The following is a 27892-nucleotide window of genomic DNA, read 5'->3' as shown; positions in this document are numbered from 1 at the left end:
TTCTTCATGCCACAGGGAAAGGTTTGAAACGGAACGTAACAGCCCACGCTTTGCCAAATTGCGCAATTGGCATCACGGGCTGTCAGCGCAGCTCCTTAATGTTAAAAGCTAAAAGCCCACATTTATGGGGCAAACACAGACAGAGTGACAGTCAAACATTAACTGCTGTCCTGAGTTAGAGCCCCAGCGTGTCACACGCACTGCTGGGGCCTTGCTCTGTAGGTTTCTGTTGTTAGCCTGTTAGTCATTCACTGTCACCACAGCTAAAAATATCGATACAAAACCCAGTTCATGTTCTTCATTTTAAAGTAGTTTTAGCTTTACTCCTTTCCTATCTCAGACTTCAGTATACAGGAAAACATCACTATTGTAGCCCCTGACTTTAGAGGAAAATGAGAGGGAAGTTGCTGACAGTAGTTCTTTAGGAGGAAGAAGAATGAGACTTTTACTGAGTTTTACTGCTGTAAAGATAATGAAGTAGGAGAAAGTTGAAAAGGAAAACTGACTGGCCTAGACATTGCTAAATGTACAACATAGTTAGTGTGCATAATTGAATGATGCTGTTTGAAATAAGATATTAGCAATGTGAAGTTATATTTCTTCAATATATTATACTGGTAGAGGTTATTTGCTGAAACCATTGCTGTAAGTTTTGTGTTGGAAATTTAAATTTATCATTATATAAAAGTGAGACTTAGCTGGGGTTGCTCAGGATCTGCAAGGAAATGACATTTTGCTAGAGGTGATTTAGGAATGAGAAGAATATATCATACTACTGTTGCACTGAAGCTTTTAAAAGCATCTTTAAAGTTTTAAGGAATATGTTGCCCATTCTGTATTGCTCTTGCTTTGACCCACACTTTTTTCTGTATATAGCAGCATGCTTTATCTGAAATAAAACGTTTTAAAACTAAAATAATTATGTGCCTGTTTTACAAAGTGTTTTATTCTGTTTTAAAACAGTAACTGCTTCAACTGATTATTGAAAGAAGGAGACCTTTTCTTTCGTAAATAGAAAATTTGGTCAAAAAGCTTTGCATTATTAGCTAGAATTATTATTGACCTTTAGGTTGTCTGAATTAGAATAAACTTGACAAAGCAGTTGAAAGAACAACAGAAAGGAACAAAATATTTTACTAAGTGTGAACAAAGCATAATTAATAGATAATAACATAATTAATAGATGTTAGATGACAACCTACTGATAATATTGTTTAGCATTTCCATTTAAATAACTTGCATTCTGTGGCAGTAATTATTAATTTGTCTCTGTGGCAAGGGCACTTGAGGCATTGCTGGTGCAAAGAATGAGATCTTTTTGCTGGGTCAGTTGAGACATGGCAAACCTCTAGCCAAGGCTGCCAAATATTCTATATTCCATCTGAAGTGCACCAAGAGCAAGGCTACTTTCCTTTCTAGTTTGTGCTCTGATCATTAAATGAAACAAAAAATGCAACTACATTAAATAGTTTGTGGTTTCCATAGAAACAGTTGATGTGAGCCCTCAGCAGGCTGCGTTAGGAGTCCTTGGCATGAATCAACCAAATACTGCAATGTTTAAAGGGCTATCAGACATATTAAAAAACAAAAAAAGGAATTATAGAGTATTATTAAAGAGTACATGAGCACTAGTTCCTTCTAAAATGCATTTCCCTTTTCTTAGCTAAGTGCTGTAGCAAGTCAGTAAACATGCTACCTAACTCACAACATGCGTGTATGCTTTCCTTAGGGGAACACAAACAGACTCTGATCACACCACCTTACTAGTGACTGTGGAAAATCAGCATCACTGCCTGAAACCAAGAGCAACATTTTAACTTTTCCAAGATCAAACTTTGGTGAACCAAAGTGGTGGTGAATTTTATTTATATATGAGAAGTTTTGGTAGAATTTAAAATATCAGTAGGCAGTTCAGTTTTTTCACAAACATTAAATGTACCTAAGTAAGAAATTGTCCAGTTCTAATTTTTAACCAAGTTAGATTTTCGATAGTTTTTCTGAGTAAGTAGTAATACTGTCTCCTCACTTAAATAGGAATTGTGTATCCTTAATGTTTTATGAACCTAATACAGATACTATTTGTTTCAAATAGTCCTAGTGCATGTGTTATAATAAAAAAGAAAATGTCTAGATTATATCTCAATGCTTACACTTAATGTTATTTTGAAAGGTATTTTTTAGTAATTTGGTAAGATGTGAAATTAATGGAAATGTAATTAAGGAACCCTTTCTCCTTAGCTCTGCTTCAGTGGATTTAATGATAAAAAATCATGCATATAAACCATGTAATCATACAGAGAAATAATATTAGTCCTTTTTCCTGGAGGATACAAAGTGGGATCTAAACATTCTCTCCAGAATTTCAATTCTTTATGTAGTTACAGAGAGAAAAAAAAGTAATAGAAAAAAAAAATCTTGATTTGGTAGATTTTGGAACTTTTGCAAGGTTGAAGACCTTTTGTGAAGGTGCCTTCATTAATCCCTATGGCAAGATTTTCACTACAGCATATTTGTACTGCTTAGTCCAGTCCCTTTTAAAAAAATCTTCTGAGTGATGGACTTTTGATTAACTGTCAGTCAAATTTCTCTATGCCATTTCTTGTTTATATTTAGGTTAGCTATTCCTCAGCTCTTACTCCTCAAAAATCTTCCTTTATGTAGTCGTGGCAATCTTCAAGTCCAAAACCATGAACGTTACAGATCTCTTTTCATGTAACTATGAAGAGGCCTTGGTTTTGCTTCCTGAGTAGGAGGTGGCCTTTGTAGAGAAACTGGCCTGGAGTTTTCATTCTACTACACACCATTGCTAAAGATTGTAACAGACTGGCAGCTGATAAGAAAGCATTAACAGCTTTGAAGAAACAGGAGCTTTGTTCTAGCAAAAGGTCGAGTCTGGCGTGGTTTTGCTCTATTTTTAGTATGTTCAGACTTACCTCACTGTATGTGGCTTCTGATTGACCAGCACCATCTTGCAGTGTTTCCTGACCATTTGCAGAAGTCTGCTGTTTTGCCTAGGAAGATTATTCACAATTAATGACAGTGAGGCTTAAAATAGGTTCCCAGTGGAAGACTCGATGAGTCATGTAATTCTTCAAAACAGCAGTGATGATAGGCAGGTGTATCTGTCCCATGCTGAATATATTTTGACCTGTGACTACTAGCCCCTGGTGGTCTAGTGGTAAAGGCGCCGCGCTATCACCGCGGAGACCCGGGTTCGATTCCCGGTCAGGGCCACTCCCGGGCAGGTGGGGCTCGTTAGCCCTTAAAGGCAACCCACCTACGTCCTAAGGACCTCGCTGCCACTGTCCAAGCTTGCTTGGCCCCGGCAGATGAACCTTAGGATTAAAGGGTGGGCTCAGTTCCGCGCACACTGTGTCTCACCTAAAAAATCCAATGCGCAGGCTGGAAGGTGGAAAGACCTTCCCCGGATCTTCGCTCGCGAAGACTGGCCATTATTATTACTCTGCTGTGCAGAGGACAATGGTGTCAATTGTGACAATATTGTCTTCTAAATAGCTCCATGCCAAAAATAAAGTAAAATGCAGGATACGGATAGTGATATTCACCCCCTGCCCTTCCCAATATTGCCAGTAAAGCATAGTGTTATAAGCATTTAATGAAGATACAGAAAAGCTGATGCCAGTAGGAAATCAAAACCAAAAGGCCTTCCAGGTAAACCTGCTTGTCTGGTTATGGCACAGGGACATGCTCATTTTCTGCTGTGGGACAAGACTGTTTGATCTGAACTAACCTGTTTCCTGAATCCTGCTGCCCTGCCTCGTGCTCAAATGGTCTCCCCTCACCTCCTGCAGTGCTTAGTTTGCAGCAGAAACACTGACTGCATGCAGTGTGTGCTGATGGGACATGGCTAGAGTGCGACTTTAGGAGAGTGGGTATGAGAACTTGACCTGTCTTCCTTTCATGCATGACAAAATGACAAAAGGAGAAAGGTTCTGTGGCTCTTCCCCTTGCCTCCCTCTTCTCAGCCCTCCCTGCACAGGAAGGACAGGACGTTTGTGCTAAGCTGTAAATACAGAGGTCACTTCATTGCACTTTCTCTCTCATTATGCACAGTTGGGAGGAGTATATCTTCCACAGCAAGGAACAGCTATTTTAGGGACTGCTTTATCACTTTTGAGAAGTCCAACTCTTGCATATCACAGAGCTTTCTGAAGCCTTCCTCAGGGGCAGATGAGGTGACACCAATTTCTCACTTGTGCAGTTGGGTTCCCACAGGAACTGAGTTGTTTTTGTGGATTCTTTAGCAGTGCCTACCATGAGTTTCAGTGACTGGGACTATCATTATGTGTTTCAGAAAATGCATGGATACTTACACAAATGTTGGTTTGCAAAGTTAAAAGGCTAGAATTTTGGTATGGTACATGGTATTACCAGATAATTGCTTCCTTTAATCAATTTGCCTTGAATTGACAGCTTTCTGCAGTATCCATGAAAATTAATTGACTAAAATTTGCTTTCAAGCACAGTAACATCCTTTGTTCTACTGCTGCTTATCATAGCCATCTGACATCACCAAGACAGGCTAAGGCACCTTGATTCCCTTCCTTGGTTGGCCAAAAATTTGCAGTGATTAGCATTGCTGACCTTCCCAATTGCCAAAAACCTCCTATTTATATGCTGCTCAGATTACCAAAATCCTTTTGAAAGACGTACTCTCCCTTTCCACAACAGCCAATGAAATCAAGCAGACTTCTCGAGGCAGACTCCTGACTTAAGCAACAGAACTGCAATAAAGGATAATAAGCACATCAAGTTAATATATTCTGTTCTCTGCTTACCTTTTAGCACCTCGAGAGTGACAAAAGTGTAGGAATAGTGAAATAACTCACTTGTCTCAGTGGAATGCTGAGTGAAACCAGAAGGCAAAATTGATCAAATATAAAGTCTTTCTTCCTTTCTTTCCTCCTCTTCTGGAGGTTCTGTGGGCAAAAGAGCTATTTAGAATCATAAATACCTTGTTTTCAAGCCAGTTCCCTGTAGAACAAATTCATCAAAGATAGTGAGTGTCTGTAGGGTACAGTGTATCCACTTAAATGTACCCACTTCAAATTGAATGAGTGAGGTCTCCAAATGCAATTAAGAAATACCATGAAGCTTTTCTCAAAATAGCTCATAGAGAAAGTAATGCACGAGCTAACAGAGCTTGTTAAAGCTCAACATTCAATTTTGAGAGTGGGTGTACTGACCTGTATGTAACATCTTGTCTTTACCATCTCAGTCTCCTGCATGTTCCTGTCCACCACGTACCTTTTGCATGAGCAGGAATTAACATCAACTTTTATTCCTACTGTGCAACCTTTAAAATTCTCGTGTGCCTCGTGCGGCTGATGCAGGCATCTAACCAAGACACCAGTGCACAACCTGCCTTTCTCTCTGACTAGTCCCTTGCATTGCCTTCAGTCCAGCAAGGGTAAAGCAGTTCTAACATGCAGCAGGCTTTCCAACAAGCACTGTAACTCAGACCACTCAGTTGTGGTCTGTGGATCATCAGCCTGGCTCACAGAGCCTTGCTTAGGGTGAGCTGGAGCACCGCACTGGCACTGCTTCCTTTTATTCTGCTTCTAAATTGCATTAATGTCAGCAAAATTACCCTAAACGCTAATAACTTCCTAATAGTTCATTTCCATGTAAGCATTTGTTGTAGCTGACCCAGAATGTTATATGATTACAAATGAGAGAGAGGGAAGGTAAGAAAATCCTTAAGAGAGTTTATAAAATAAAATGCAATCCACGTTCTGAAAGAATGACAAGTGTTCTAATTCATCCCACTTAGTTACTTGATTCAGGAACTGAACAGCACAGACACGTTGCTGTATTTCAGAGGCAGCTGCAAACTTAGCATGATGCCACATAGAAGAGGTATGAATTTTCTCATCATCAATGGGCACAAACTAAAAAGTAGGTCTAAAAGAACTACCAGATGAAATTTAGATCTCTGGGTTTTGTTCTCGCAGCTTCCCTGGAGAAAAGTGAAGTCATGAGGAGAAAGAACGCTTCAGTGAAAGGGGAATTGTTTCCTGGCATACAAAACCTGAACTTCTTGTGCACTGGTTTTGTGTGTAATGGTCACAAGCACAGCCTGAAAGTCCAGATCCTGTGCTCAGGTGCCTGGTGGCAGACACCTGCACTTTACCAGTGGGGCTGTAAAAAGCTGGACCAAATTATTCAGTTCAATCCAGTTGCACACTTAAGGCCAAGATAGGCAATAATTATGTGAATAAAGTCCCGTCTCAAATTGCTGCACATGCTCAGAATTTTGCAGCCTTTGGTGATAAAATTTAAAATCGGGAGTACATTTACTTGCATGGCAAATATCACTCTGCAAGTCTTGGGAAAGAGTGACCTTGCCTTTCCCCAACACCAGTGGTGCTGTGTGCCCAGCTGCATTTATTGTGTGACTGTTACACTTAACAGCAAACCCGCAGGTGCCACTAAAATGCACTCGTGGGAGGTGGTGGCTTTGATTTTGGCGAGCTGCTTTGACTGAGTTCCATACTAGTTGTTGAGAATGAGTTGCTGGTTGTTTCCCACTGAACCTATGATAATGCTTTTCCTGTTCTGTGGCACTGTCTGCACAAACCAGGATACCTTCTGGGAGAAATGTATTTCCCTGTTTTGGAAAGCAGACATACTAGGAGGATATATTGCAATCATTTTGGCGTGGGCTGCTCACATTCTTAACTACAGTGGCTGAAAAAGAGAGATTAGCTCTTCTCCCCCTTTTTTTCTGATTCCAAGCTAAAGTTTTAACTAAACCAGCATGAGAGTTGTCTTCTGTCCTCTCTGTTAACTGCCTATGATTTCTTTGTGTGTCTTAGGATGTCTGTGTTGAAATAAAAAAAATACAGCACGGGGGAAAAAAAGACAAAGATCCTCAATAGTTTAACAGTCATCTGACCATGGAAAAGTTCTCAGCTGCAAACACAGAAAGGTAGAAGTAGCCTCACTGGATCAGAACAGCAGTTAATGTAGCGCTCGATGTCCAGTTTTCAACAGTGTCAGTGTCTCATGCCTTTGAGACAAAAAAATGTTTGACAGGCAATTACAAAATAACTTTCATGCAGCTTTACTTCCAGACACCCTATAAAAATGTCTTTTAAAGTTATTTTGTAACTTTTACTTCCTAAAAGGAAATTTTATTTGTAGGCAAATATGCTTATGTAAATATAAGTACTTTAGGATGTGAGTCTAAGTCCTACAAATCCACACCATACTATTAGAAAACCAGAATTTTTAATTTCAATAGGTGTAGACTCTAATAATCTGTAAGTCTACTTCCCCTTTGAAAAAAGGCCAGTATATATTTGTCAGGCTCTATAGAAGACTATTAGATGACTAAGACAGGAAAATACCAATAAACTGAATAGATATATTTATTAAAAAATCTATAATCTCTCATTAAGGAGAGTGAGCTGATATTATAAATACTTATCTGGGATTCAGTTCTTTGTACTGCTGTAGACCTTCTTTGTGACCATGAGCAATTCTAATAAGTTTTATTAATAAGTTTTAGTTTCTCATTTGTGAAATTAGAAAAATAGCCTTGCTCCTGAGAGTATGGAGAAAAAACTCGATTACAGTTTTCACTTACTGCTTCAGTCCTGATAGAGTTGAAGGACCATGTGGTCTCTCAGGATGCCTCATGTTTCTTATGTCATTAGGTCTTCATTAAACACCTGTTACCATCTAAAGAGAAGGCAGATGGAAGGTGCACAAGCTCTACATTTCAGCTTGCCTCTTATATGTATGTGTTTGGGAACCTTTTAAACTTGGTTTCCAAAAATAAAGTAGAATAGGAAAGTATTCCCATGTCCAGTTCATATAGTTCAGATTTAACATACTCTTTAGAAAATCTCTTAAGTGTCTCCAGGCTCTTTTTAGCACCCAATAGCACACACAAGCTTGGCCTGCAAATGAATTTTGCAGGTTACACCAATTCTTGTTGGTGTGTGGGGAAAGACTCTATTTCTATAATTTCAGTCACTCTGTCTGTATGACCATATCCTGTAGCATAATTTTATGAGAAGGAAACATTTCAAGATTTCCACTGTATAATGTACCATGTAACTGGAAAGACAGTACATTGCATAAGTAAGTTTTGTTTAGATATATATCCAACAGGTAATGAAGTCTGTGAGAGTTGCACTGTTCTCTCAGGCCCTTTTATCAAAAGCCATTTCAGTGGGGAATAAAAGGGCTGCAGACAAAAGCAAACAAACAAACAACTCCACATTATTTTTAAATCTTTTCTAGATAGCTCAAAACTATTGCCCACTACTGTCAGTTACTGGAGCAGCCTGTGTAACCACAGAAATATAAACTGCTCATAATATTCTGAGCCAAATGTTTTCATGTGGTGAAGGTATTGTCTTTACTGAGCCTGCCCCAGGGATGTTTATGACTCAAAAGTAAAATTATTTCTGCATTCAGTTAGAGAAAATTCTTGATTGTCAAGGCCGTAAAACCAATAGCCTGTTTCTCAAAATGCAAGTATTGCTAATAAGAGGCACAACTGATCTTGAGCCTTTCTTATTGTTAACCAGTCCTGTTGACTGGGAAGAGAAATAGTTCCTGTAAGTCACACCATGAAGAAGTATTGTGTGCCTTTGAACTCATCTTTCCCTCTGCTCTCTTTCTTTTCTTGCTTTATTCTGTGGAAGTATTCTTACTATACTTCTCTCTCTTTTTCACCTTCACAACTCCCCTGCCATCGCCACTCAGCGTCATCCTATTTTGTACACTCGGGGAAAAAACTTCTGTGAAATCCTGACCTCAAAGTCAAGTGACTTTTTTCCCCCTCCTTTGGTATAGCCACAGCTAATGGGGCAAAAAAGTTTGAATCGGATTAATAACAACAACAGAGGCTTAACGCTGCTTCAGCCTGACCCCAGCTGCCTGCCTTTTGGTCTTGGCTGTGATCCCTCATGGAACACTTGGGAACAAGCAATGCTTTATTCCTTTCAGGCTGTGTCTGTGTTCTTTAACGTCCTCGCATGGCTCCAGCTCTTGCTGTACTAACACTTGCCACACACACAGAGTCTCTAATCCATCCTCCTCTACCTTGTTTCATCCTGGCTTTGCTCTACCTGACACTGCAAGGAACTCACTACTTGGTTACCACAAAGACAGTGTTTGGTTTCTCATTGCTTCAGAGTGGTGAGCTGGTTGATCTCATCGGGGTATTTGTTTTTAAAACAGGCTCTTCCAAACCAACCCCAGTAACATTTGCAGTCAGGCAGCAGCCTCTGAGGGGCATTTCAGATCCACTTCTAGGTGTGAAAATCTGACTTCGATTCATATATTTTAGGGGTTACATTTCAGTTAGAGATTTCAAATATCTGTAGAGAACACCTGTGCCCAAACCTTTGCTGATCTAAACTGGGTTGGTTTCTATAACTTTGTTAGAACTGAACTAAGGAAAGAGTATGTGACTATACATATATATGTATCTGTAAGTACATAAACACAGAGACACGTAATAGCAGAGAAAATATTAAGAATAGCCTTCCAAAGGTAATGTAAGTTAATGATTGGTGCCCAACAAATCCATATAAATACATGTTTTTTGGTTTGTTGTTTTGTTTTTTTTTTTCCAAAGGACACTTCAGAAAGAAGGTGCAGTTGGATAAATGAGAACATTTGCTTTGTGTTTTGTAATTTTAGATCTCAGTTAAGAAAATTGTTCTCATTTGGCATATTTCAGCTTTAAACTTGTCATTTTCAGCACAGTTCCTTAAATAGGAAGGGACACAACCACCCATGAAATTGCTAAATATTGAGACTATCTCAATTACTTAACTAACTGGATTTCAAACTTAGGAGTTTGAGGCTAATGGATTCTATTCTTTATGAAAATACTTTTGTGTTAACTCCTTACAGATACACAGTTGCTTGCACTTAAACTGGTCAGTTATTTCTGTCAGCATGTGTGAGTGTTTACAGAATAACAGCACAGTTCTCTATCAGAGAAATCAAGGCTGATTTACTCCTCACCTCAGTGAAGGAATGATTTCTAATTGAGGGAACTGTCCATGCAGGAATTGATTCTAATCTGATTTACATTGAGAAAACTAGTGCTTGGATAGGACAGAGAATTTTGAAGTGATACCAGGCACAAGAAATCCTTCTTGCATGAGTCTTTGTTACCCATTTTTCCCATTTAAGTCTGATTAGTTTTACTGCTTGGATTTGGCATCAAAATATGCTCTACTGGAATATTATTGAAATTCTTTTTTTAAGGGAACTTATTTAAATCAAAACTATTCCTGAAATTATACGCAGACATACAACACCTAATTTGTAACTGTTAATTTTCCTTTTACTTTATTATTGAAACAAAATTGTTTGCAACTGGTAAAGAAGCATATACATTATAAGAAGCATTATGCAGTAAATTTATATATTTGGTGGGTTTCACCTGGGAAGCTAAAGAGATTTCTCACAACTATATTTATGAGCAACCACTCTAGGATGCTTTTTGCAACCAAACATTTCTCCTCAGCCCATTTTCTTTCTCCTGGGTTGTTTTTGGGTGGGTTTTCTTGCCACCACTGGCAATTGCATTTATTTCATTCATACTGTATCCCTCCTTTCACAGAGACAAGGAAAATGTTGCAGCAGCATCAGAAAACAGGTAATGTTTGCTGTGTTTGACTTACTTCCTATTAAGAGTTTATCTCCACTTCCTCCATATTGTTCTTACCTCAAAACCATGAAATCTGTAGACTGTTTGAGCAGATGATGACGGTGGAGGTTTCAACTAAGTGGGTTCACTGGGCATTTTTTTTTAATGCAGACTTCAAGAAGCACTGTGACATGGGACAGGTGGGGATCATGTTTCTCAGAACTTACAAACCTGAAAAATAAGAAGTTTTTAGCAAATATTCTTGAAGTGGAATATTGTCAGTTTGTGATTGAGTTTTAAGAACCATTTCCATTTTAAACTTTGCCTAGATTGTTCAAGATATTTTTAAAATCTAAATAAGATTATACTTTTGGTATTTTAAGAACACTTACATGTCAGATTCTTGCATATATTGATTGCTCCTCAGTGGGTTATGAGGTTCAAAACATAGTCTCTCTGTAAGCAAGTTCTTTCACGTCAAGTTGTTTTCTCCCAAAGGATCTCAGCACATTTTGCAGTTACAGAGAGAAATTTGCTGTTTTCTATTAGTTCATGCACTAAACCACACAAGTACTGATACACAGGTACTTCTTGAGTGAATCTGACTGATAGCTTCATGGAGCAAAGAAATGCCTCTTCTCAGTTTGTCATGAAGCTAATTCTGTCTCACTGCTTTCCTCTGTCCTGTTGGTTCCTGCCTCAGACGTGCAACCACTTTGTATTTTTTTCTAAGACTGCTCACATTTGAACAAAGGTTGCATAGAGTTAAAACCTGAGTGCAAGTGTTATTTGTTACTAGCTACACAAGCAATGGCCACCGGCCCTTGAAATAGTAGAGAAAATTGATTTTTATTTTTAAATTAATTATGAAAATAGAAGGAAAGAGATGCCTTGATTCCTGTATATAAACTAAAGTGTATAAAACAAGGAACACGTTAGCATTTCACCCACAGTTTCATTTGTTTAAAACCATCTACAGGACTATGCAGCTGTTCCACTGAAATCTCCTTTTCTTTTAATTATTATTTTATTTTACCAGGAACGGTTTCTGATATATGAGTGGTGTTACTACATTGCCTTAATCTTGTGTGATCTTTCATACCATAGCTTTTTTCCACCTCCATTATCATCACAGCCTTGCTATGTGTCTTATTTTGATATTCATAGCCATACGGTTTCCAGATTTAACACAAGGTACCTTTTTTAATTCTTCATGCCTTTCCCGGTCTTAAGCAGTAATAAACTAATGAACTATCAAGATTTGTCATTACTTCATCTGCAATACCATGATGTTCCCCAGCTTCTTCTGTGGCTGGAATTCTGTCTCTTCCTCAAATACCTGCTACTCCCTGGGAAATGCCTCATTTACAAACCCCCTTGTAATCTTTGTTACCCAGGCCTGCAGATCCCGCGCATGCACCCCAGTATGTGACCTCCAGTATTTGGCATCCTCCTAAATCCTCCACCGGGGATGCCAACACTGACAGTGCCAAGCCAGTGGCCTCCAAGGGCTCTGTGAGGCTTGGAGCGGGTACAAGTCAGAGGGAGGTCAGGTTCACCTCTACTGGCCAGAAAGTCTCTCTTGCTTCATCCAGTAACCAAAGGTACACTGTGATGTGTAACTGCATAACTGACCTGGTTTGGAGCTTTGGAGTGGTTTGGTAATAACAACCTCTAACTCCTTCAGATGGAAACGCCAATTGCCTAAGAGGAAGGTGTCCAAGTTCTACGAATTCCAGCAACTTCCAGTTCGTGTGGGTGTTACATTTTCAGTGGCTCTCTTAGGGATTGCAAATAAAATACAGAGAAGAGTCGTAAAACACCTTCAGCAGAGAAACAGCAGCTGATATTTCTCTATTTTCACTGCATTCCTACAACCATTACCATTTTCAAATGTAAGACTCTTCAGTGTTATGACTTTCTCTAAACATATTCTCAGGCACTTTTTTCTACAAGTGCTACAGAAGGAGATACTTTTTTTCCCCTATCCATTTTTGGTTTTGTTCCTTATATGTTCAGTTCTTTACAAGTGATATGTTGGAGGATTAGAAACCAAAAAAACCTCATGCATTACAGAAAAGAGACTAAGTCCTGCTTTAATAATCCACTCGATTGTTATTTGGATAGCAAGTCTCAGAACTTAGGACTTTACTGAGAGAAAGAAGTATAATTTGCACTTATTTTTTTAAATCTTAGAGTGCATTTGTTGCTGTGTTTTCTCATTATGGTTGTTAACCATTATTATCCTCTTAACCTCTACTGATCTGTGTTCCTTCTCATGAGTGAAAATCAGCTGAGAAGAGATGTGTGTTTGTTTTCATCCACCTAACTTAGTTTTATGTTTGTTACCACAAATATGAAGATGTTTGATTTTTTCGATTTTCTTTGATTTTCCTTAAAATAGAGAGTAGTGTAAAGATTTAAAATCTACAAAATGGCTGCATTTAAAAACCAACCAACCAAACAAAAACCCCTCTATTACATGTAATAATGAAGCTGTTACAATAGATTATCTATTTTATAAAGCAGCACTCACATTTATCAATTCTTAAAATTCTGCTGCACTTGAAGAACTAAAAAAAAATCAGGCTGAAAATCTAGAAAGTAGGCAATCTTAAGGGAAAAAGAAAGTTAGGTTGTTTTATTTGACTATCTAAATATTTATTTAAAATGTACAGTTATTAAACTAAACCCAGTCAAGTTAGTCTTCAGATCTTCCTAAAAACTGAGTTGAGAATGTTACCAACTGCATATTATTTATGTAACAAAATCACCCTTGTTTTTAAGTTTATATCTACTTCATTTATATTTATTCCAATTCCTTGTTGTGTTAATTGATATATTCCACCATGAAGGAAGGCAGTCAAGCCCCTAACACTTTAACCATATAAAAAGAAATATTCCAAACACCATGCGAGCTAAAATTTGTTTGTATTTTCTTTAAACTATAAAACGTACTCCAGTATATTTGCATTTATTTTATTTACATGGGTTGTTCCATTCAAATCTGTCTCCACACAGGTCCTTGTTCTCACATACAGTTTTTTTGGGTTTTCTACTTTCTTTTCAATATGTATCACTGAATATGTATTTTGATTAACATTTTGGAGATTGTTACGATTAAGTAAGTTCACTGTCCTCTTCTCTTCAAGGTAGGGAGTCATGAATCTTTTGAAATCTGTAGCAAATTCCCTTTGACATCAGTGCAAATAGACAAAATAGGTGGAATCCTAGTTTGTGTTCGATTTTAAGTCATATATGAAGTTCCATTGTTATGTCCAGCATAGTTTCACTCCTTTCCTGTTTGCCAGATCAAAGATATGTAAGTACTACATTGTGACTCCACACCTTTTCATGTGACAATTCCACTGCCCACTGTGGCACAGGGGAAAAAAAAATCCTGTGGGTATTGAAACTCAGTAACAGACTCTCCTGTGACCTATAGCTGTGATGGATAATATTCAGCTACTCTGCTACATAGGCTTTGTAACTGATAGTCTATTTGTTAATGGGAAGAATTTACATCATAAAAATGGAAAAACTGCTCTGAATTTCAGCTGCATGTTACGATGGACAAACTTTTGCAAAACCGTTGCAAAACTTGGTGTAATGATTTGAAACCCAGAACTGCACACTGGGTATTTTCAGGACCCCACTTCTTATGTACATAATTGCAGATGAAATTCATAAGGGAGAAAATACTGATTTTCTGCTTTTGTTGTGGGTTGCATTCCACTTTGAAATTTATGGGTATAACAACCACGCTTCTGTTTCAGCTAATCAAACCAAAAATAACTGACACCATCATTTAGACTACCGAGCCACACAAGAAGAGGAGAAGGACAGGGGAAATGGGACAGTCCCTTTGAGCACAAGGGGTATCACAAATTCTGAAGTACCAAGCCCTCACTCTAGGTCCTCAGGAATGTAGCTTGCCAAGTTAGTGCTTTTCAGAGAAGCAAAAGAAAATATGAGATAGAATGGCTGAGCCAGAGGAAATTTGCACAATGGATGGTAAATCTGCTAAGGAAAAAATGCTGAGAGAAAGAATGCTTGAGGGCTAAGGTTGGCTGAGAAACAGTTGTGGAACTGTAAGGTTTCTTTTGTTATTTGATATTTACTGTGCTTAGAAAGGAGTATTTGGGGCATTCTTTGTACCTTGTGCAAGAGAAGCACAGAATTCCATCACCCTGGTAGGAGTGATTTGTAAGAACACAGAGATGTGGCAATATACTTATGAGTTAGGTCTAAAGAACTCTAAATATATCCATTATTTTCTTAGGCCACTGCTTGTGGACAAGACAACTATGTAGAGTTGCTCTCATTTAAATAAAAAAAAAAAAGTGTATTTAAATAACTACTAATGAAAATTAATCTACAGCACAATAATGTGGCATCAAGAAAAACACCCCTTATGCCTAGGGGACATATGCTTATATTGTCATCAAAGTTTCTGCCCCAAAGTAGTGTTTCAATGTGTTGTTTTTCAGTGGCTTATTTGTTCTGTGGATAATAATTAATAAGATCTACAGTAAAATCTGCCTAAACACAAAATAATTGTTTTTCTCTTTTCTTCTTCCTCCTTTTTGAATTTTAAATTACTTTAAATTATTTTTATTTGGTTTATTGACAAGCAAATTATGAATGGACCTATTATTTATATTATTATTCTGTTGATATTAAGTTCAGTAAAACAGTCATCAAATAATTTGAGTGTTTTTAGTGATTTTATTTTGGTTTGGTTTTTTTCATTTGATATAAGAGCTAATGGAAGACAACAAACTGAATCTCCCAAAAGATTGGTTCTTTTCAAAACAGTGGATGGCTTTGACTAAACTATGTTGAAAAGCTGTCTGATAACTTGGCCCCATTTGTCTGTCTGTAAGGGATGAGTAATTCAGGCAGAAGTATGTTCATAAGCCCTGGCTGATGAGAGACACTGGTACTAGGTTACTAAAATGGCCACAGGATACCAGACTAGATTATTATTATTCATTTAAATTCATTTGTTTGCAATCAAATAAAGAAAAAATAAAGAAAATATTAATATTCCTTTGCTCCAAGCTATATGTGCCACAATAGTACAAGAGGGCCATGAGGATAACGACTCATGCTCATCACCTAAGTGGTTTTAAAACTACCACAGTAAAATTTTGTGCTACATCATCCCCTTGTATCTTGTATATTATTCTGTGTTTAAAAGGGCATTTCATTGTGCTGGATGGCATAATGTAAGGTGAATTTAGGTTAGAGATGAAGGACTCCTTTTAAACATCTTTCCACTACCCAGGTTGCACAAAACTGATGGAACCCAACACAAAACTGTGCTGACTGTATTTCTAAACTATCAGAATTTGCAGAAAACCTGCTGGCACAGGACTGTGATAATATCCTGTAAATTGCTTTTCTTCATCTAACTAAAAAGTTTACGCTAATACAAACTTCAGTTCCAGGAGTAAATATTGGATGCAATTTATCCGAGCTCAAAGAGTTTGTGACGCGCTCTTTGCAACCATTTAATTCCTCCATACAGCATTGCCTACCACTGGCTTCACTGGGAGCAGGACTGAAGTGCTGGGTAACACCTGGGATAAATTTCAGTCAAGCAGGACCAAAGCTGCATTAGAGCTTTACTGCACAGCAGAAAAGGCTGAATAAATGTCTTTTTTTCCTTTGCATAACTGTGCTTTTCCCTCAGTAACCCAGCCTGCTACTATGTTTGCAGGTTCAAACATAGTAGGTTTTGTGCTCTACATTTAAATGTGTGCCTTCTTAAGATGCTTCTTGTTTTATTTAATTTAAGTCTAATTAGCACCCCTGTTGAGCATGCTCCGGTGTCTACCAGTTCTGCTGCTCCTGCACCACATGCTTCAGCACCTCAGCCTGCTGCTGCTGCTCAAAATCCAGCCAGCCTGATGACACCACCTGCAACCACCTCAGTAGTGCAGGAGTCGTTCTCCTCCTCCTTCCAAAGGTAATGCTTCATTGCTTTATCCCCCCGTATGGCCCTGGAAATGCTGCATACACATTCTTCACTTCAGAATGTGGTATGAAAAGCTGTCACCTGTTTTATATGCTTTTATAAATTTTGTTGGGTTGTGGGTTTTTTTAATTTTGAGGCACACTGTTCATGTTTGCAAAGAATTTGCAAAATAAAACTGCCCCAAAAATGTAACTCCATTTTCAGAAAGCAAGTCTAGGGTTAAAACTAGAAATGTTTTTTCACCGCTTGTAATAAAGCCAAAACAGCTCTTCATAATAGTTACAGTGAGTAGAGATTCTTTTAATAGTCTTTCTGCAGTAGGACATGAAAAAGAAAATTTAAAAAATGTCATTTACTCATGTGGTTGAGCTCACCCTATCACAGCAGATGTCAGTGAAACATGGTGGACATTTGATGATTGACTTGCTCTGTAAGTTAAGTCAAGTAATTTCTATTAGATCTATCTAATATTGTTTCTCTAATGAGAATTAGCCGTGGAGCTGAAGTGAGTTTTAAGGAGGTGAGCACTTGTAACACCTGTAGTACAGTGGGAGTTACAGCTGTGTATTAAAAGCTGTCAGACATCATGTGAGGAAACCTGTGGGATTTATACAGCTGTCACTTACATTACAGTAATTTTGGAGATAGTAAGGATGAATTCCTTTGGAGTGAATTATTCTTTTGTCTTTGGGGTTTGCTACATGAATATTCTGAAAAGATGTATGTTTTAGCATGCTTTAAAAATCAGAGGAAAAGCACACTTCCAGTAATGTAAACTACTTTAATCAAGACCTCAGCTGTAGCCAGTTATCTTAGATGTGTGTAAATGGAATTGGAAATGTTCTCTTGGCTCTACTTCTTGACTAATTTTTGCCAGTTGACTTGCATTATGTATGTATACCAGCTACCAATTCCTCACTTTGGTCAGTTTTTACCTAATCATGACCCACCAGGATCCAGTGTTTTTATTCCAGTGCAAGAAAAACAATCAGCCAGCAGAGGAGGTTTGAATAAGGTATTACTCTGTCATTCAGAACTGGGCTGTAAGGCACTTTCACATGAAATAATGATAAGGTTTAAGTAGCTTTTATCCCTCCGTTGAAATGGTAGCATGAAGAAAATGGATTAACTAGTATATGCTTCAAATTTAAAAAAAAAATGCCTCTACAAAACTAATCATTCCAATTACTTCTGTTTTAAATAGGAGAATCTTCTGTCTGGTACTGTTTGCATATTAAACTTTTATCTTGTATTCAGACTCAAACATCTTCAGATCTTGCAGATAAAAGCATGTATCATTGACAAAGTCCTGTCCTGTAATATTGTCTGTCTTAGTTATCAGTAGAGTCTGGTTTTAAGATTTTTACATAATTGTGTGCATTTTGTCTTGTGTTCTGTAGGAATGTGCTTGGTTGTGCTATTCTGTAAGTCTGCAGATGTATGCTACAGAAAACCTGTTCCTGGTAACTATGCAGCAGTGCTCCTGTATCTGAACGCCAACAGAGCTTGGTTGTGATGTCATGATTTTTGTCCCTGTTCAATCATTTTGTTCATGCTTTCATGCTTTTACTGTGTCTTCTGCAGAGTACTTGCAGCCCCCAGCTCTCTTTCACAGCCTAAGCCTTTCCATGGGTCCAAGAACATGTCATTAGCAGCTTCCACTATTTCATCTGCTATCTCATCTCAGTCTAGGTATATCTGTAAAGCTCTCTTAACTTAATTTGGTTTGATTTGTATTATGCTCTCTGATATAAGGTTTTCAGTTTCTTAAGAGATTGACTTGGCAGACTGTTGAAAGCATGATGTGTTTGAAGCAGTAGCCTCCTTCCTTATCTTTCACATGAAAACAGAGCTGGGAAACAGCTAAGGTTTAGATATGTGGATATGTGACCAACATGTCCTTTTGGAACAAAAGTATTTTGGTTGGTTGGTTCGTGCCGCTTTTGCCATCCTAAAATCAAAGTATTTGTCTAGTTACATTGGGTGGGAATGATGGACCTTCTTTTTTTTCTTGGTTAAAACATAGGATCACAAACCTTTTATGATGCTCTTAATCATGACTAGTGAAAGACCAGTGATAAGGCAAGGTAGCTTCTGCTATTGGAAGGAGAGGATGCTGCTGTACTGCCTCACTCCTAAGCCTTTTCACTGCTTTCATTAACACTCTGACAACACTAACAGAGGAGAAAGCAGTAGATTTTAAGATTTGGACAGTCTTCAGAAATAACAAAAAACTAGCAGTACTTTTGAGATTGTAATCATCCATGTCCCTCTTATCTTTATAGAAGAAGGTAGTTAGGAATCACCCAAAAGGGGATTTTTGGAATGAACAAAGTGTGCAAGCGTGATGGCGTCACTTCAAGAAGTATAATGGTCTTTCTCAGAAAATCACAGAAAATGGCAGTTCAGTGCTGTGCACAGGTAGTACTTGAAAGCAGTTTGGGTGGCTTCACATCACTGAAACCAGTGCAAAAATGAAACAGCTCCAGAACACAATGGAGAGTTTTCAGTTTTAGAATGTAAACGTGTCTGTTTACAGCCATGGGAATTACATAGAGGAAGTAATTCCAGGATGGAGCTAATAAAACATAAGAAATAAAATTAACTGCTGATGTAATTCCATTATTGGAGTGGAAGTACACTAATCATAACTAGTTTCAAGAGCTGGTGAATGTCACCGGAATGTTACTGGGAATAGAAGGTAAAACAGATGCAGAGGAGTTTACTGCCATTGACTTCTAGTTTTATGTGTGAACTTTCAAAATTCCAAAGTGATGAGCTATTTAGGGGTATCCATTAAGAGGACCTAATTTTCACATCATGAGAATCATAGAATTGTTTAAGAACCTCTAAGATCAAGTCCAACTGTTAAGCCAGCACTGCCAAGTCCACCACTAAACCACATCCCTAAGTGCCACATATACACATCTTTTAAATACCTCCAGGGCTGGTGACTCAACCACTTCCCTGGGCAGCCTGTTCCAATGCTTGATAGCCCTTTTTTTGGGTGAAGACATTTTTTTCCTAATACCCAGTCTAAACCTCCCCTGGCCAGCTTGAGGCCACTTGCTCTTACCATATTGCTTGTCACAAAGGAGAGTACTCTGCTTTTCAGAAGTAATACCTAACACTTTTTCGTTCAATCTTCTGGTACAATTAGGCTCTTAAGTGTCACCAGAAGTATTTAATCCACTGTTTGTTTTACTAACAAATCTCTTTTAGTCAGTTGAAATGATCACATATCTTTGTGAAAAGAGGGTTATGCATAGTTGTTGTAGTTGAAAGCCTCTTATCCTCAGGTAAGGTCCCTGGCTTTCAAAGCATTAATAACTGTGCATATTTGAGCTTGACTGAACACTGGCATGCAAAGCCTATGATTTCTTCTGAGCTACAGAAAACACTTGATCTTAGGGTTTCTCTCAGCTGAAGACTGAAATGTATCCATCAGTCAGAAGATGAAATTAAACTGAAACTTTGGTGACTGGCCAGACAGAGCCCATCTATTCACATTTCACCACTCTCCATCATAGGACCCCTATAAATCTTACATAAGAGCTATGTCTTCATTGCTGTCTTGGAAATTGTAGAATCACAGAGAGGTTTGGGCTGGGAGGGACCTTAAAGATCATCTAGTTTCAATACTCCTGCAATAGGCAGGGACAAGTTAAGCAACAACTTTACATATAAACAGCTAAACAATTAATGTAAATGTCATGGTTTTGACATTTTAAAACTATGAATTCATTTTTGTTTATGTATCAATATGGACTAATCAGTGTGAAACACAATTTTAATGAGTAATGAGGATAAAAAGATCACCTTGAGATGTTAAGACATTTGAATTGGAAGTAAATTTCCTGCACTAGATTGGCATGGAGCATTTTCTCCTTTCCTGCCCCTTTGAAAGGAAATGAGTTGGCTGGGGAGGCTGTGTGTCTCCATTCTTGAAGGTTTCCAAGACATCACTGGATAAAACATGGAGCAACCTCATCTGACCTCAGAGCTGGCCTTGCTTCCAGCAGGAGGTTAGATAAGACTCTTCCTGAGGTCTCTTCCAACCTGAAAGATTCTGTGAAGCTATGAAAAATCTCTGTCCTTCTGAAAAAGCAATGCTTTAATCGGACTACTAAAACCTCTTGCTTGTGCCTGGCAATGATTTAAGTCAAAGGCTTAAGATCTACAGCACATCAACTTCATGTGCTGCTGCCCTGGATGACACAAGGTTTGATGCCGACATACACTTCAAGCAGATGTTACTGTCTGAGCTTCAGCAAGCCTTGGGACATAAAGGCAAATAGGAAACTTGTAGGGCCTGTAAAAATTTGGTTCCCTGATCATCAGGTACAAGGAGCAAACTCAGTTTGGTTGGTTGGTTTTGGAGAGCTGTGTTGCAGTTGAAATATCTTTGTGAACTACTTCCATGTTTGTTTTAAAAACTGTTGTATGTTATAAGTAGCGTATTCAAACATAAGGGACCAAACTGGTTTCTAAACAAATTTATAAGTCAAATTTTTGAGCATCTGATAGTTTTCATTTAGAAGTTAAACAATGCTTTAGCATGCCAAAATATGGACTTAAAAATCCAGTTTCAACTTGACATACACCAGAGGAGCACTGAGCATTTCATATAATTTTATTCCAGAATAAAATATGGATGACCTTAGTTACAACTCTGTCCCCATCCTGGAAAACATTGTCAGGAAGATGAGGCCGAGATTTTACCACCATTGTTCCAGTGTTTGGGTTGGGTTTTCTTCCTTCTAGATGGCTGATAAAGATCCACCAAGAAAATGCAGGAGGATTTCTTGATATCTTAATATCCTTAACTATTTGAATGTAATTTAAAACATTGGTAGATGCAGTTCTATAGTAATTTTGCTTCTGTGAGCAAAGCCATGTGCATAACACCTAACCTGAGTAAAATCTTTCTAATGCTCCTAAAGAGGAATGTTTGAAGTAAGTCATTAATCCTGAACTGATTGTCTTACTCTCACATCTGAAATGTTATCTGTTTCACTTATGATCTTGCTTACGAAAAACAAAGCATAGCAGGAGAGTTCTAAATAAACTTAAAGCTCTTTATGCATCTGTTGTTCCATCTGGAGGGTAGAAGCAGGGGACCTCATGAGACAGCACTCTGGGAATGCAAAACCAGGAGAAACAGTGGAAAGAGTTACTATTATGGTTTTAAGAAAGGTATAGCTTCTGATCCAAGCACTGTGTCTGTGGTAAAGGGAAGAAAAACTTCTCCAGGAGTTAGGACAATAACTGGCATGTGAAAGGCTTCTGGTAATTGTGGCCAGTGTGGGCTGTGTTCCTGTGGGATGGCGTTGATGCCCCGTAGCCCTGCACTGCTCCACACTTAGGAGCTGTGTTCATTCTGAATCCTCTTGTTCCTCAGACCATACACTGTGCAGGCTTTTAAGTACTTCCTGTATTTGCATAAATGAGTCATTTATGTTCTGAAATGATGCTGTTTCCCCAAGGGAAAAAAAACCACCAAACTACCTGCTTACCTACAACTCTGTAACAGTAGAATGGTTCTGCAAGGGCACGGTTGAACATGATGGGTTTTTGCTTCAGCTACTCCAGCCTGTCTTTTCCATGGGGTTCTCCCAGCTGCTTCATAAGCTGGAAACTTACCTATCTTTGGCCTTTAGTTCATTCAAGGCTTGCTTCTTAGATTTGCTGTAATTTAAGCTTCTGACAATGACATAAAAAACCCTCATACTTATTTTTTTGTGCTAATACAAATAAATGGTGAATGTCAGATCCAACAGTCCAGTGGTTGAATTGAAATTCCACAACCAAATAACAAGCAGACCTGGATGAGAGTGGCTTAGGGAGCAATATACTCACCTCCTTTACCTATGTTACCATTAGTCAGGGTTCACTGTGATTCCTAGCTTTAAATGAGAAAACAGAATGTAATGTAATACCAATCTTATATGGTTATAAATATGTACATGTTGTTTACTTTAGCACTTAAGAGCACCTCTTATTCATAGGAAGTTTATGGTAGGACAAGATATCCCAAATTTTTTTGTATATTTTTTCAAATACAACTTTTGTCTCATTTTAGTTTCAACCGGCATTCTTCCACCTCCATCAGCTACCAGTCACAGAAGAGGTATAAAAACGTTTTGTGCAGCTACTCTACCTTAAAAGCACTTAACAAACCAGTTTATTGCTGCTAGTAAGCATCTAGTAAAGCGTTAACATAAAAATGATCTGCTTAGAAATTTACTCTTTCTTTTTCTGACAACTAATAGTTTTCAGAGCCGGTATTTAATTTGCTGCCTGTCACATGCCATTGACTGCTACAGATAAATTCAGTAGGGTTGCTTTCACTGCTTTTCAGTGCTTCCTGATCCATTAAAGCATCCTCGATCCTTAGGACATCTTTTTGTTCTTTCTTAATTACCTTCTTTCTTTCTTTCTATTTTTTTTCTTTCTTTTAATCACATGCTATTTCATTCTCTTCAGCAGAAATTCTGATAAATCTTTTAACTTCACTAAAACCCTTAATGATGTAGTGTAACACTTTATTTCTCTTTGACAAGCCTTTTTATCTTTCTTACTGTATTTAATGTGCATCATGAACGTGTAAAAGAGTTCAATACTTCTTTTAATTTTGCTATGACTTTGGTACTATGAATGTGGGGGTGTTTGTGTGTGGTTTTGATTTGTCAACATCATTTCTCTGACCACAGGAGGAAATCCAGTGGCATGGTTTCGCTATGCTGTTACATTCGGGAAACACTTGAATTTTGAATAACTCTTTTTCTTTATGACAGTCTAAGTATCACTGACCCGGCTCAGAACTTCTTTATGTATTTTGTGCATTAAGGGAGATTCAAATGAGTCTTTCCAACCACTGGACCTGTGCATCTGGGAGACTTTCCTGACTGTATGACATCTTCAGATTAAGGCTGTATGACACGTGATTTAAAATCTTTTAATCCACATTGTAAATACTGGGCACTGATCTGTCTGGTTTACCTTGAATAGCAGATTTTTAGACCTAGGAAAATTCTTTAGCTAGTGTGTTAAGGTAATCTTGAAAGCTGCATGTGAAGCCAATGTCCCTGTCTGTGCTGTGGTAGCAGCAATACCCTCTGTCCACTGACCCCGAGTACAGTGTGTTCTTAGACGTTACAGATGGGGAGGTATCAACAGGAAATAGATGGTAAAAATGGAAAATAAAAAGTTTTAGTGTGCCTAGAACAGCTTTGGCTGTTACAAAATCACAGCACAGTTCACAACAGGACTTACAGTGAATACAAATGCCCTAAAATAGTTTATCTTGGAGAGTCCTGTTCACTCATGGTATAGTGGGCCCAAATGCAGCCCTAAGCCCCAGAGTAGGTACAGAAATAATTAGCTATAGCCATTGTAGCAATAGCTGAGTTTCTAGGTCTTGCTAAACAGACAAAATTAATTAGCCTGAGGCACAGTGCTGTGCAAACTAGATCTATAGCAGAAGCACTGTCAGAGCAGCAAAAAGCTACATTGTGAGCATAGGTTTATTTTGTTCAAAATTAAAAATCACTTAAGTTTCTGTTTGTCTGAATGTTTGGGTTTTACCTGTACTGGAAGAAATTCACTGGCTTTGCCACATACAATGTTAACATTTTTTCTCCAGATGGCATCTGTTCCCATTGTTAAAGAAAGTAAAAGTCAAGATGGACCAAGAGTCTGGCAAAGCTGGACACTTGTTTTCATGTGCTGACAAATGTTTTCCTACAGACAATAGGAAAGTAAATAACTCCTAAACTGTCAGCACAAGTGGATAGGGGTGTGGTTCACACAGAGAGTGAAGCTGAAGGAAAAAAGAAAGTAAAACTGTGTTTTCAGGGTGAGTAAGAGCGATGTTCTGTAGAGAACGGTTCTTCTCACTGCTCACCTCTGGGTATCTCTTGCTTCCCCTCCTTGTACTTCTTTCTCCTCTCTTGTTTGCTTTGATTGTGGTGCCCTTTTAGTGGTCTGTGAAGCACAGACACTACAAACAGAGTCATCCAAGACAAAGAGAAGAGGCATATATTTCAGTGTGTTACTGTAATCAAACTGAGAATCCCCGTCCAAGCCATGAAATAGAGAAGAACTGTTCCTCATGGATGTTTGGAATTCTGAGCAAATGTTTTTAATCTAGGAATGCAGAAATTGCATCATAATATTGCCTATCACGTGTTTTTTGGGTAGGCTGAACTTGAGCATTAGGAAAATTACCATAAATTGCTGTTTCAGTCTAAATGGGGAAAGGAGTTAGTTTTAGAAATATTTTTTAGAGGTCACTACAATGGTTTTGAAAGGAGTGCAACACATATAAACAGTAGTTAGCATTTGTAGTAGTAGTAATTGTGCTGAGCCAGTATATTTTTAAGTCAAGATATCCCTCATTGATTTATCTTATACAAGACCAGGCCTTTTTGTTTGCAGAGGAGCAGAAAACACAAACTTTGGGTGCAGGTTCCTGAAATCTGATCCCTTGTTAGACTGAGAGTTCCAAATTTGTCATATTCCCTCAGTAAGCTATTTTCTGCAACAACAAGAGCAAACCTGGCATTATTTAAAATCCTTACTCAGCTAATACAATTGTCCCAGCCTTTCTTAGCAACGATAGACTGATGAATCTCACAATATTCTCTCTGTAGCTCTCACAGACTGCTCCTCTTGGAGTGCTTTGGACGCTGCCAGATCTGCTACTTCATTATCAGTAACTTTTGATGTTTATAAAGTTGTTCACACCTACATTTTGCTTTTAGAAACACAAGCCAGTCATATACACCAGTGCCAGTTTCTGGAAGCTACGGTGAAAGCCCTGCTGCTTCTGGTACTTCAAAACCAAGAGTTGTTACTACTGCCAGCATAAAACCCTCTGTCTACCAGCCAGGTAAGGTGCCTTCAAAGTATTGAAAGGATCCAGAAAAAAGGTACATACACATTTGTTTCAGAGAAAGGGAATGCAAAGAATGCACATTTTGCAATAAGACACAGACGTATCAGAAAATATTTATAAACATGGAACTAAATGCTGCTAGCTGCTCGTTTTGGTTCAAATTATCGGAAGGTCCAGGAACTTTGTTGTATTTGTATTCTGCTTCAGAGCTAAAATGTGGAACAAATGGAGGAGAAAGAATGAAAACAAGGGAAAAGACTGTAATAAAAATGTGTAGCCTGATTTTTCAGAAGAAATACTACTGGAAAATAACACAGTGTGCCCACTTAGGAGCCCAGTGACACTACATAAAATAACTTAAGAACGGACAATTCAGGAATAAGACAAAATAAGTGGAGTTAGCTTGACTAGAATGTATTTGCAAAATAGATATGGCCATATATATTGAATTCCTCAAACTCAGGCTTGCATTTGAAATAAAGAATAAGGTATTAATGTACTTCATAATGCTATGCTTCCATTTTCCAAAGGTCTAGTAACTGAAGGGATATATTTGGTTAGTCATTCATGTAGAAAAAATGCTCCTTGATATTATTTTAATTCCCTTTGTCTTAATGTGTTACAAATGGAGTGAACTTCTAAAACCATTGATGACCAAAATATGAACCTTCAAAATGAACAAATTAAATGAGGCAGTGATATAAGTCTAAATACAGTTCTGTTTCAAATTAAGGTTTCTCTGATCTTAGCAAGAGAATTAAAAAGTTGATTTATAACTTGACAGTCAAGTAAATACGAAAAGACCAAGAACTCTAAGAGTCTTAAACTCTGTCTTCTGTAATGGTCTATCTCTGGATCTACTGAAATTAAACAAATGTAGAAATTTTACTGAGACATAAAGCAGTCAGACAAATCAGTTGATTGATCTTTATATTTGAGACATAAAAGTGGAAAAAGCCAAGTCAGAAAAGAGCTATCATAAGCTATTTAAGGATCTCAAAGTAAATAAATCTGCAGCTTTTTCTCATTTGCTTTTGGTTAAGTGTGTCAGCATATACCGTGTTCTCACTGAAGGCAAGTGTTACTATTTTTGACTTGTAAAAGGAAAGATGAAGACAGAGGATTTATTTCAATAATGCTAAAACTGTGGCAAGTCAAAATATCGCCCAAATACACTGATGGATACTAAGCCCCGTGCTCATCTGGGGGAAGTGTGAACTCCAGTTCTCAATATACAAACCTGCCACAGAAATAAATCTGCAGCTATTTGCAGTTATTAGCTGAATCTGTTAAAGAAAAATCTGGCTGTTGAATTCAGTGTGAAATAAGAGGCAATCCTTTCGTTTTCCCTGGCGTTGGGCATCTTCTTTGCACTTCCTTACACTGCTGTTTTTTCTTCAAAGTTCCTTATGCTGCTGATTTTGAGCACCATTGCCTCCAAATAAAAGCTTAAGTAGGTGGCAGGGAAAGAAAGAGTAAGTTTCCCTGTATTGTTTAGGAGTTTGAAATACGCAATGAATGATTCTGAAATAATTTGATAAGTGAACACCAAAGTCACTGTGGGTCCCCTCCAAGTTTGAATACTCTATGATTCTGTGACTCAGGTACAAAAGAGATTCGAGACAGGTATTTTACTGAAGATATTTGGGTTTTGTTTTGGCACTTTTTGAAGTTCTGTGTATTTGATGTAGTAGCACTTCATACTGGTTTGGGAACATGAGTTGGCCCTGGAGACAGTTGCAGTCCTGAGCAAATGGGAAACTGCCACTTGGAAAGAAATGGAGGTAATGACATTTCCTGCCACAGACCTGAAAGATGAACAGTACTTAGAAACAAACCATGAAGGCAGTTAGAAAACTTCCTCACCCAGCTTTGTCAACACACATAAATTTTGTTCTGCAGTGTAAAATGCAACCTCAGTCTGACAGGACCAGCTGTTCTCATATTATGGCGTAGGAGATCAGAAAACACACCTTTGTCTTCCTACCTAAGTGCAGACTCAGCTTTTGCAATAACTGCACTCTCACTTTAGCAAATGATTTCTTAGACATCTATTTTTGTAAATCCACTGTGTGAAAAGGCTGAAATAGAGGAGGTTGCTGGGAGAATTTGCAATGTAGGAATTAGAAGTGCAATGTCTTTCTGCAGCCATCAGTGTCCATGGGAGGGACATGACTGGCTTCCCTTAAAATATGGGGCACCACATTCCATATTTCAACATCCACACAGGCCCATGTCTGCAATATGAAGAAACCTGATTTAGTCACTAAGAGGATTTACAAGACTCTTTTAATCCATCTCAGATTAGGGGCGGGGAGAGGGAAGTAACAAAAAACCAAACGAAACAGAAAAGGGCTAAATCTTG

General features: G+C 38.1%; 1 protein-coding gene across 11 annotated transcripts in view; it reads left to right on the top strand.

The window, feature by feature from the left end:
* The window catches only part of LDB3 (LIM domain binding 3), a 126509-nt gene that overhangs the window by 82707 nt on the left and 15910 nt on the right, over positions 1-27892 (top strand). For 5 of the 11 annotated variants that reach the window (XM_050305533.1, XM_050305537.1, XM_050305529.1 and 2 more), the window contains 5 exons: positions 10619-10654; positions 16449-16619; positions 18213-18320; positions 22711-22758; positions 25394-25521. In XM_050305533.1, coding sequence (XP_050161490.1) covers positions 10619-10654; positions 16449-16619; positions 18213-18320; positions 22711-22758; positions 25394-25521 — 491 coding nt within the window. Of the gene's footprint in view, positions 1-15; positions 2333-10618; positions 10655-12042; positions 12250-16448; positions 16620-18212; positions 18321-22710; positions 22759-25393; positions 25522-27892 lie in introns of those variants that run through there. The other 6 variants (XM_050305540.1, XM_050305534.1, XM_050305535.1 and 3 more) reach the window with 6 other exon arrangements.

This window comes from Myiozetetes cayanensis, unplaced genomic scaffold (assembly GCF_022539395.1).
Source record: "Myiozetetes cayanensis isolate MyiCay16 unplaced genomic scaffold, myiCay2020 scf10, whole genome shotgun sequence".
Lineage (NCBI taxonomy): Eukaryota > Metazoa > Chordata > Aves > Passeriformes > Tyrannidae > Myiozetetes > Myiozetetes cayanensis.
Note: the sequence above shows the minus strand (reverse complement) of the source record. Positions and strands in the feature narration are given on the sequence as shown.